At 44.5% G+C, this 12,404-nt stretch overlaps 1 protein-coding gene across 1 annotated transcript in view; it reads left to right on the forward strand.

The window, feature by feature from the left end:
* Nucleotides 1-12,023, forward strand: part of cdk19 (cyclin-dependent kinase 19) — a 347,911-nt gene extending 335,888 nt beyond the window's left edge. The window contains exon 13 of the mRNA XM_038799152.1: nt 10,835-12,023. Coding sequence (XP_038655080.1) covers nt 10,835-10,960 — 126 coding nt within the window. The 3' untranslated portion in view covers nt 10,961-12,023. The remainder of the gene's footprint in view (nt 1-10,834) is intronic.
* Nucleotides 12,024-12,404: the final 381 nt, after the last annotated feature.

Raw genomic sequence — 12,404 nt, forward strand, 5'->3', positions numbered from 1 at the left:
TTTCCCCAATTTAGTACTCTTCCTTTCGGACCCCTCTTGTCCTTGTCCATGAGTATTCTAAAACTTACGGAATTGTGATCGCTATTCCCAAAGTAATACAATTCAAGGTCGTTCACCGGGCTCACATGACAGTGGCCCGGATGGGCAGATTGTTTGGGGTGAAAGACAGGTGCGGAAAATGTGCGGGAGGACCAGCAAACCATGTCCACGGTGTTAAAAACAAGGGTGGCGCTGAGTCCAGAGGTGGCGATTTTCGGGGTGTCGGAAGACCCAGGAATCCAGGAGGAGAAAGAGGCAGACGTTCTGGCCTTTGCCTCCCTGGTAGCCCGGAGATGGATACTATTAGCTTGGAGGGACTCAAAGCCCCCGAAGTCGGAGACCTGGCTATCGGACATGGCTAGCTTTCTCTGTTTGGAGAAAATCAAGTTTGCCTTGAGAGGGTCAATGTTAGGGTTCACCCGGAGGTGGCAACCGTTCATCGACTTCTTTGTGGAAAATTAATCGTCAGCAAGGTGGGGGGGGGGGGGGGGGTTAGTTTAACTTAGAGTAAGGGGGTTATTAAAGGTGGGACCTGTAAGGGAGGAAGACGGCTTTTGCACTATTTTTATAGATTCATGTACATTGTTTATTTTGTTGTTGCTGTAATACCAAAAGTACCTCAATAAAATGTTTATTTAAAAATAATGTCAGGAGTGTCATTGGAAACAGACAAGAGAATTCAGGCACTCCCATTCGAACCACTCTAATAACCAAACAAAATGTCCCAGCTCTGAATCTCTGTTCAGTGCTTTTTAAAAAAAAGTTCAGAAATGTCCGATAAAACTGTAAATAGTCTGTAAATAGTCGATGATTTTTTTGCATTTAAAGAAAGTGGGGGAGCTTCGACCATATCACAAGCATCTTGGTTGAAACCTGTTTCAGCCAATTCTTTTCCCTATGCAACTTTCCACTAAAGTGCCACTAAAAGGTAACAAAAAAATGACAGGAGGCCTGCAAAACGTGTCAGACAAAAACAACACTTTACCAACAAAGCTTTCTTTTTGAGAAAGCACTCTACATGATTGCAAGTATTTTTTGGGTTGGACGGGAACATTTTTTGAAAAGACTCTGAAGATCTTTACTTGATTAATCTTCCCAACATATCAGGGGCTTGTTCACATTCCACAGCCCCACCTGCAGGCGGGAAGTGTACACTTGCTTTACCAAAAGCTCAGAATTGTGCCGGCCGGTATCTAATTATGTTGAATAAACAACACAGAAACAGGCCATTTGTCCCCACCAGTGCATGTCAGTCTAAGATATGTCATGGAGAGCCCCGCAGTTCGACAAAATCCAGGAATGTTGCTGTTCTGGTTCCTTTTCTTCTTGCTCTTAACAAGAAATAACTGAGACAACCAGAACTGTTGCTGAAAATCAAACGCACTCACAGCATTAAAGAAAAGCATTCATTTATGTTCTTGTGCTAGTGTCAGTAATGATATCTGCAGTTTGTTTATTCAATTGATGCTTGACTGATTTTGGCAACGTACAACTGTACATCAGAGAATCCCCCACATGCAGAAGGAAGCCATTCGGCACGTCAATTCCACACCAACCCTCCGAAAGATACTAAAGAGTAATTCAGCATGGCCAATCCACCACGCAGCACCACCATGCCAACTCCTGGTTCGCATGTACCCGTTCTGGGAACAGTTCTTCTCCCTGCCCGTCTGCCCCACCAACCAACCCTAACCCCTACCGACTGCCGAGGCCTCTGACCGTATGGCTGAAAATGAAATGAAAATTGCTTATTGTCACAAGTAGACTTCAAATGAAATTACTGTGAAAATCATAGAATTTTTTCTTATCATAGAATTTACAGTGCGGAAGGAGGCCATTCGGCCCATCGAGCCTCCACCGGCTCTTGGAAAGAGCACCCTACCCAAGGTCAACACCTCCACCCTATTCCCATAACCCAGTAACCCCACCCAACACTAAGGGCAATTTATCATGGCCAATCCACCTAACCTGCACATATTTGGACTGTGGGAGGAAACTGGAGCACCCGGAAGAAACCCACGCACACACGGGGAGGATATGCAGACTCCGCACAGACAGTGACCCAAGCCGGAATCGAACCTGGGACCCTGGAGCTGTGAAGCATTTGTGCTATCCACAATGCTACCATGCTGCCCCTAGTCGCTACATTCTGGTGCCTGTTTGGGGAGGCTGGTACAGGAATTGAACCGTGCTGCTGGCCTACCTTGGTCTGCTTTCAAAGCCAGCGATTTAGCCCTGTGCTAAACCAGCCCCAGGTTGAAGGCTATCACTAATAGGGAATTGGCAATCATGGTCGAGTGAGCACTTCACACACCCCAAGTAGGTGGGTGGGCCATGTAGCATCTGGGAGTCATTGCCTAGCATCCCAATCAGCCCGTGAAGCCTGGACCCTGTGCTTGAACACTGCGGGAGACAGCACACACATGCAGCAGCTAACACCCAGGGGATGGGACACAGCTCCGGGGACATGTCCACGGCCTGAGGGTGGGTGAGTGCCACGGGTGGGGACCAGCTCCCAGTCCAGGTGACGTTATGAGCATGTGTCCGGGGTACAGGGTCTGGGGTCTGTTGAGGGGGACCCGCTGCAGGCAGGTGTATGTGGGCAGGACATTCCGGGTGGGGGGAAATCATTGGGGGAATCCCGGGATGGGAGTGGCCGCTGTTTGTCAGTCTCACACCCTCTCCCAATTCCTTACTAATATTGAACGCTGTGGCAGGGATGTTGGATGCAGAGGTTGCCCTAGTGGTGCTGCTGCTGGGAGAGGCGGCCAGGCGCCGGAGACGGCGGCAGCAGCAGTGCCTGCAGCTGCTCGGGGCGGCGGCTCCCACCCCACACCCTGAGGACCGGCCGCCCATTAGGCCAGGGACGAACCCAGAGGGGGAGTCCCCCAATGGCCCAGGGTGTACAGGTATTTTGGACATTTGAGCAGATGACGGACAGCATGTGCCACAGGGGGCCCGCCTGAACAAGGAGAGGGTGCGGTACCTGTGCCATATCCTCGTGGACTTGGAACCACGTGGAGAAGGAGGACACCCGTTCCCGGTAGCTGGCGAGGTTACTACAGCCCTGAACATATATGCCTCAGGGTCATTCCAGGACTCAGTGGGGACCTGCGTGGCATCCCTCAAGCTACGGCCCACAGGTGCGTCCGACAGGTAACAGATGCCCTATTTGCCCAGGCGCAAAACTACATCAACTTTGATATGGACCAAGCCCAACAGGATGCCTGGAGTGCAGGATTCTCCACCATTACCAGGACACCACAGGTCCAGAGAAGTGCCCTACGTTAACAGGAAGGGGTTCCACTCCCTGAACATACAGCTCGTGTGCAACCACCACAAGAAGATCATGCACATGTATGCACATTTCCCAGGGAGTATTCACAACAGCTACATTCTGGGGCAGTCAGTCATCCCCGGCCTATTCAAGGACCACCCCAGGATGGGTGGCTTGCTCTTGGGGGATGAGGGGTACCCACTGAGGACCTGGCTAATAAGAATATATGAACATAAGAACTAGGAGCAGGAGTAGGCCATCTGGCCCCTCGAGCCTGCTCTGCCATTCAATTAGATCGTGGCTGATCCTTTTGTGGACTCAGCTCCACTTTCCAGCCTGCCAACCCAGCCTGCCAACCATAACCCTTAATCCCTTTACTGTTCAAAAATCTGTCTTGGCCTGAAAAACATTGAATGAGGTAGCTTCAACTGCTTCACTGGGCCACGAATTCCGCAGATTCACAACCCTTTGGGTGAAGAAGTCTCTCCTTAACTCAGTCCTAAATCTGCTCCCCCTTATTTTGAGGCTAGTTCCCTAGTTCTAGTTTCACCCACCAGTGGAAACAACCTCCCTGCTTCTATCATAGGATTCCCTTCATAATTTTATGTTTCTATAAGATCCTCCCTCCTTCTTCTAAATTTCAATGAATATAGTTTCAATCTACTTAGTCTCGCGTCACAAGATAATCCTCTCAACTCCAGAACCAACCTAGTGAATGTCCTCTGCACAACTTTCAGTGCCAGTATGGAGGATGGAGACCGAAGTGGAGACCTGATACAATGAGGCCCGTGTGGCCACTCGGGTTGTCATTGAGCGGTACATTGGACTCCTCATGGTGCGGTCCCTGTGACTCGATCGCTCCGGTGGTGCACTGCAGTACACCCTCCCAGAGGGTCGCCCACTTTGTGGTAATCTGCTGTGTCCTCCACAACCTGGCGCAGCAGTGGGGGGACATCCTGGAGGTGGGGGATGTGGACCATGTGGTCACCTCCAAGGAGGACAAGGATGAAGAGGCAGAGCCGGACCAGCAGGGGTGGTGGACGATCCCAGGGAGGAACCGGAGGACCAGCCAGAGGCTGCAGGACAGGTGGTAGTGGCGAAGGTCTGGCAAGCCCGGCGGGCCAAAGAGGCCCTCATACTAACCCGATTCATGTAGGACGTACTCTGGTCTATAATCGATACCTTACCAACCCCCATCTCCCCCCCCCAGAGTATATGTTACATCACACCAGGGTGCTGGGACTGAATTAGTAATCCCATGGAAAAATGTGGGTTGATTAGGAGGAGCCAGCATGGATTTCCAAAGGGGCAATCATCTTTAACTGACTTGCCGGAGTTTTTTGCTCAGTTAAATGAAAGGGTTGATGAGGGTAATGCTGTATATGTGCTGTATATGGACTTTCAAAAGGCATTCGATAAAGGGCCACACAGCAGACTTACAAGAAAGGTTATAGCTCATGGAATGAAAGGGGCAGGAGCAACATGGATGCAAAATTGGCTGAATAATAGGAAACAAACAGTCAGGAGGAAAGTTTGTAGTGTTGTTCCTTAGGAGTCAGTATAGGAACCCTTGCTTTTGCAGAAACATATTAATGATCTAGATCTTGTTGTGCAAGGGACAACTCCAAAGTTTGTGAATAAAATGAAATTTGAAGCGTTATAGATTGTGAGGAGGGCAGTATAGAATCTCAGTATGACAGTGACAAGTTGCTGGAGTGGGCAGATAGGTGGCAAATGAAGTTCAGTGCAGAGAAATGTGAGGTAATGCATTTTGGTAGAAAAAACATGGAAAGATGATATATTTGAAAGGGATGCAGGAGCAGACGGGCCTGGGTGTATATCTACAGGGATCATTGAAGGTGACAGGACAGGTGGAGGTAGAGCAGTTCATAAAAAATGTAATATTCAGTGCTTTATTAATAGGGGCATAAAGTACAAGAGCAAGGAGGTTATGGTTAATTTATATAATGATGTGGAGATGCCGGCTCTGGACTGGGGTGGGCACAGTAACAAGTCTCATAACACCTGGTTAAAGTCCCAACAGGTTGGTTTGAAATCTCAAGCTTTCGGAGCGCAGCTCTTTCCTCAGGTGAAGTGGAGGTAGATTCACAATCACAGCAAGTATAGGAGAGACACAATTACAGATTGGAATGTGAGGAATGGTTGGAATGTGTGTTTAAAGGTAAACAAGTCTTTACAGGAACAGACTGTGTGTTTACCTGTAAAGACTCGCATTTCAACCATTCTTCACATTAAAATCTGTAATTACCTTGCAATGTGTCTCTGCCTATTTGACTATAAATTTGACTATTAATTTTCAGATTCCCTAATAGTGGAGGTGTGTGTCTACTGTTGTCTGTAAAACATCAGACACTTCGACCTGTTTATTAATCAAACATTTTACCCAGATGTCTTTATTGATGAGGTGAACAAAGGACAACACAAGTATAAAATTCAACCAAATTAATTAACACAGTGACAATCACCCTTAAATTATCCCAAAAACATTCACTAAAAGGTCCCAAATTTCATAATACGACCCATGTCGATGGACTCAGCTATGCCGTGGGTCTGATTCTCTGAGTCTCACATTCCTCGGGGTGTTTGTTGTAGAGGTGGGTCTTGCTGACTGCTTTCTTGTGTCTCTGGTCAGTCTTCCAAATCTTCACCTCCACACCAATTCTTCGCGAGGGTGTGTCGTGGGGGTTTACCTTTAACCCCTTGCCTTCGCACCTTTCCAGAAACTTCTCTGGCCCTCGGTCAATGAGGTGTTGGGAGGGAGTCACAGGACCGAAGAGACGTGGTGATGACTGCTCAACGGGCCACCAGGACCTGCCTCTAGGCGTCCATCTCCGGTGGTGTTGTTCGCCTGTAACTTGCTGCTCCATAAGGTAACGGCGGGAAATCTGGGTCCCATAAAGTCCGGCTTGATCTGGGCAATCCAAAACAAGCTGATGCATCTGAATGGAGCCAATTGTCTCCTGATGGATGATTGACAAGACAAGTCCAGACATGTCCTGGCAGTTTGACTGTGCTTAGTGTATTAAAGTTTGGTCACGTCCGAATTGCCATCAGCCTGCTGGAGTTGACTGCAGTTTGATTTAAAATGCCCAGTTCTTAATTTAGAGTGTCCAATTTTATTGGGCCTAAAATCCAGGCTGTTCCAGATTACCACACTAACCAACCTGTTGAAAACCTCAATCGAATTACCACTTAACTTTCTAAATTCTGGGGAATATTGCGCTAGTTTTTGTAATCTCTCCACATAAATTAACCATTGGAGTCCAAGTATCATTCTGCTAAACCTACACTGCATTCCCTCCAATGTCAATTTCTCCTTATTTAGGTGTGGTGCCCAGCATTCCTCAGAGTACTCCAGGGCTCTACATAGCTGAAGCATGACTTCATACCCACTTGTATTCTAGTCCTCTAGATATATATTATCATTCAATTGTGGTTTTTTTTGTTATTTTCTGTACATTATCATGACATATTCATGGTTTACATTCTTGAACCCCAAGTCTCTTGGACTCCACAGTTTGTAGCTTTTATCTTTTCTGAGCATTATAGGCCAAGATGGATGACATCACATTTGATTCTATTTTAAATCTATTTGTCACATTTTACCCATTCACTTAATCCATTAATTTTTTTATTATTGTATGCTTTAATCGGCACTGCTTATAATCCCATCTATCTTTGTGTCATCAGCAAATTTGGATATGCTGCTTCCTATTGCATGATCCAAATGATAATGAATATATGAATAGCTGAGGCCCCAACAAAGATCCTTACGGGACACCACTCGTGACATCCTGTCAATTAGAAAATCTGTCCATTATCTCTACTCTCTGTCTCCTGCGACTTAGCCAATTTCGTAACCACGTCAATAATTTGCCTTTAATTCCATGGGTTCAGCTTTAATAAATAGTCTTTTATGAGGGACTTTATCAAGTTCATATCATTATGACCATGTGAGGAGGGATAAAAATTGATTTTCCTAATTTACCATTCCAGGCTTGACTGTAACAGAGTTTGGTTGTGAATTTAACAAGCTGTGATTTGCCAGTACTGCAGGAGTCCCACTATGTAGGTTTTCAGATTATATAGAATTAAGCAGACAGGTTTCCTGATAAGTTTATTGGCCCTAATTCCTTAATTAAAAAAATTAACAAGATTAATTGTAACACTCATTCATATCACCCACATTCCCTGGGCCCCCCACACACACTAGTACAGATAGTAATACAAGTATAGACCTAATTTTTTTTACAGTTTGTGAAGAAAATAAACAATCTAAGAAATATGTGGCTAACATTTGGCTGGTCTTGATGCAGTGATTCCACATTGCGGGCGTTTTGTTCCGTTTCCTTCCTCGGTGGAGATGTGCGGAACCGATTTCTACATCCTAACCTCTCCTCAGGAAGCTTACTCTGCAATATCAGTGCTCAGTACTTCTGAGAGAAACCTATCATTATATCATTCCAATCTCTACTCCGACTTGGTAATATCAGTTCATAAAAAGCCTTGCTGGCTGTATACTCCAGAGGCATTTAAATACCCTGTAGAACAGGTAATTACACTTTGTGATATGTCATCTCAGATCCTTTTGAAGAGTAATTTTGTAAAAATCAACAGCAGATGGGGTATTTCTTGCTGTCAGGGCTGTTGAGAATTTGTTCTTTTTCATCCCTCTTAGGGGGCGGAATGCAAGTTGTATTTTCAACTGGCTGATTTCTTTTAATGGGATTACAGTTTATTCAAAATTAAGCATTAAAAAAGATATAAGAAATTGTATCTTTTCATTCATATGAAATGTTTTTGTAACAATATAAATAATGTCCACTACATTAGCCATCTCTTCACAACATGTAGTAAGATTGAGGTATGATCTACCCTTTGAAGATCGATACTGGCTTTCTGTAATCAGCTGAACGTTTTCAAGATGTTCAAATTTATAAAACAATTATTTCCTGGGATGTTGCCATTTGGCTGGGCCTGTATTTATTGCCTCTCCCTCATTGCCCATGAGACGGTGATGGTGAGCTGCCACCTTGAACCACTGCTGTCCATCTTGTGTAGGTACACCCACAGTGCTGTTAGGAAGGACGTTCCGTGGACAGTGAGGGAACAGCAATATAGTTCCAAGTCTGAATGGGGGTGGCTTGGGCCACAGATGTTAGGCTAACTGTTCTAAACATTTTCTCTGGAATGGTTCCCAAATCGAGAGAAGTCTGGGGAGTTTATTTTCATGCTCCCCTTTTCTCTTATTTTGTCACACTTTGCTGTTTTCCCCATTTTTTCCATTTGACAGGATCTGTGTTTTTTTTCATTTTTGTATGCTGTGTATTTTAGTTTGATATTGTTCCATACCTATTTAGCTATTCATGGCTGCTTTATATGGGAAGTAGAGCTCTTGTCACCTGGGAATATAAACTGGATTAAACAAGATTAAATTATTTTTTGAACATCACACTGACATTCTTATTTTTCCATGAGCAGATCTGCCCAGTTTACTGGTAGCCTGTCCCTGTCCCATAGAATTCCTACAGTGCGGAAGGAGGCCATTCGGCCCATCGGGCCTGCACCGACCCTCTGAAAGAGCACCCTACCTAGGCCAACACCCCCACCCTATCTTTGTAACCCCACCTCTCCTTTTGGATACGAAGAGGCTGGTTTAGCACAGTGGACTAAACAGCTGGCTTATAATGCAGAACAAGGCCAGCAGCGTGGGTTCAATTCCTGTACTGGCTTCCCCGAACAGGTGCCGGAACGTGGCGATGAGGGGCATTTCACAGTAACTTCACTGAAGCCTACTCGTGGCAATAAGTTATTATTATTATTAATTTAAAATTATCAAATCACCTAACCTGAATATCTTTGGACTGTGGGAGGAAACCGGAGCACCCGGAGAAAACCCACGCAGACACTGAGAGAAAAACTCCACACAGTCACCCGATTTCGGAATCAAGCTCGGGTCTCTGGCGCTGTGAGGCAGCAGTGCTAACCACCGTGGCTCAACCAATGTGTCTCATCGCCTTACGTAAATTAGCTTACCTAAATCTACAATCTTTTTTATGTTTCGTATTTCTCCTATTCGAACACGAGGTTGAACTCAATCAATGTTCACGCATCATTCAGCTCTGAACTGTTGTGGGCAGAATGGTAGCACAGTGGTTAGCACTGTTGCTTCACAGCGTCAGGGTCCCAGGTTCCCCGCTTCGGTCACTGTCTGTGTGGAGTCTGCACGTTCTCCCCATGTCTGTGTGGGTTTCTTCCATGTGCTCCAGTTTCCTCCCATAAGTCCCGAAAGACGTGCTGTTAGGTAATTTGGACATTCTGAATTCTCCCTCTGTGTAACTGAACAGGCGCCGGAGTGTGGCGACTCGGGGTTTTTCAGTACATTGCAGTGTTAATGTAAGCCTACTGTCATGTGAGAATACCTTTAAGAAATGGGTGTTTAAGAAATGTACCTTTAAGAAAAAGGTGTTTATCAGTGATGTCAGAGTGTGGGTGGAGCTAGGCTGTCTGTCAACTTTTTACTTTCGTTTTAGACTGTTTGCTGCAGGGTGTGTTTTAGTTTTGTTTTCAGAGCTGGATAGCTGCAGTCACAGCCAGAAGGGGTATTAATCTCTCTCTCTGTAATCTAAAGACTGTAAATCGATCCTTTGGTGATTTAAAACTAATAACTGCTCTCAGAAGTGACTTTAACCTGATGTGCTTCTGCTTAAAGTTCTTTTTTAAGTCTTATGGCTTTTAGAAGGACAGCTTAAGGATTACGTAGTGTTGTATTCTTTGGGGGTTGTATTTGAATTAATGGTTGCTAAGATGTTCACTGTTTGTTTTAAAAAGGTTAACTTGAGTTCATAGAATAAACATTGTTTTATTTTTAACAATACTTTTCCATTTCTGCTGTACCACACCTGTAGAGTGGGCCGTGTGCTCCCCATTCCACAATCTAGTAACAATTGTGGGTTAGGTGAACTCCGTGATATACTTTGGGGTTCTCTAAACCCTGGCCCAGAACACTACTTGTGACAACACAGATTATTATTACTAAATCTGACTCACTGCTAAATCTAATATAGTATGGCCAGTCGTTCTGTACATAAATTAGCTAGTGAGTACACACTATACCTTAGAGATAGTGGCAAATCTATGATTTGAATCTTTAACTGTGATGCACTTAGCTACATTTAGATATGTAATGTAAGGGGGTGGACAGCTGAATGGTCTCAGTCACTATTTAGTAGGACACTCATTAACAAATGATTTTACTTTAATCCTTACAGTAGGGACTTGTATATGAGCAATGCTGTCTCAACCTCTCTGGCCCTGCTATTGTGCTGTCCTAAAGCTGAAAATGTTGTCCATTCCCCTCTCTTAGTGAACTGGCAGAGCTTATTCTGGTCATCTTAAATCCAGTCTGCAGGCAGGGTAAACGCGGGAATTGACTCAATTGTCAAAGAGTTGTGGCAAAGCTCGTTATGTTGACCTTGTATTTTTGTTTGTTTGCAGCACCCTGGTTCTCGTCTGGGTTACCAAAGCAATGTCCAGGGTTCTTCCCAGTCCCAGAGCACTACAGGATATTCTTCTTCAACTCAGCAGAGCTCTCAGTATTCACACCAGTCTCACAGATACTGATCAGCACTGCTGGCAGAAAGGACTTCCAAGGAAAGCCTTCAGCAATATTTTACGGTAAAAGGTTCCAATGAGAGGAACCCAACCAACCTGCCTGGTGCATGTACATTTTCTTGTATTCAGAAGTATAAACTGGCATTATTTAGCGAAAATTATTAGAGAAAAAATGTTCACAAAATGATGTTCTGACTGCCTGGACGTTTTCAGATACCAATGGAAGTTCCCGTCAAGACCATTTCTGTGAAGTTTTGTGTAAATATCTTTTAAAAAACAGGAAGATAGCTTTGAACTCAGCATTTCCTTAACTAAGGAGCAGGTGAAAAGCGTTCACTGTTTTTAGAGCACTTTTTGACGCAGTGGCAGGATTTCCTTGTGCTAAGATCACAAATGTAGGAATCATGTTTTCTAGGCATATAGCTTCTTAAAAATGTTTAAACCACACACACTTACGCACCATTAATCAGTTAACTCTTCAAGCACTGATTGGTATCGTGTATCTGTTTCTATGTTCTTAAACCTGTACTTCTAATTGGGACATTATATTATGCTGCATATGGAAAACAGTCTGCAGATATTTAATTTGCAACGGTTTTCTTTATTCCCCTGTGTAAAAGCTTCAGTTTTAACAATGTTAAGTGTAAAAGGTTGAAAGAAAATGACCTCTGCAGCAAGTGTAAAAAGCATTCTATATTGTTTAAATTTTGCAGTGCACTGTTTAATATGCACTTGAAGCCTCAGCTTTACTCTACAGTATCTACCTGTTAATTATACTGACTGTTCCCAACACTGCAGACTGAATTTCACACTTTTGTTTTCTCAGTGTATCTGGAGCACACACGCAGAATGTGGTGTGGAGGACAACATCCTTGATTGGTAGCATGAACAAATTTCTATCCATGAACTATGGGAAAAAAATTGTGGAAGTTATAAATCAGTTGTACCAAGCTACCTGCCTGAAATGCTGAGACGTGCTTCCACTTTGTGGAGATGCCGGTGTTGGACTGGGGTGAGCACAGTAAGACGTCTTCCAACATCAGGTCAAAGTCCAACAGGTTTGTTTCAAATCACTAGCTTTCGGAGCACTGCTCCTTCCTCAGGTGAATCATTCCTCATTCACCTGAGGAAGGAGCAATGCTCCGAAAGCTCGTGTTTGAAACAAACCTGTTGGACTTTAACCTGGTGTTGTAAGACTTCTTACTATGCTTCCATTAAGCAAACCACCGGTAGAGATTTTAATTCAGTCAAACTTTGGCCACCTACGTAGAGTTAAAATCACACCATCTGGAGCACTAAATTGTAAATATAACCCTTTATTTCTAACACGCCTTCTAAAAATCCATCCGAGTGTTGCTCCTCTGTCTTCATAGCAATGCGTCCCACTTCTTTGAGCTTCCAGTTAGCCAGTTTCTCAGGGAATCTTCAGTTTTCAGTATATCAGCTCTCTCTT

Source organism: Scyliorhinus canicula, chromosome 6 (assembly GCF_902713615.1).
Source record: "Scyliorhinus canicula chromosome 6, sScyCan1.1, whole genome shotgun sequence".
In the NCBI taxonomy this organism is placed as follows: Eukaryota; Metazoa; Chordata; class Chondrichthyes; order Carcharhiniformes; family Scyliorhinidae; genus Scyliorhinus; species Scyliorhinus canicula.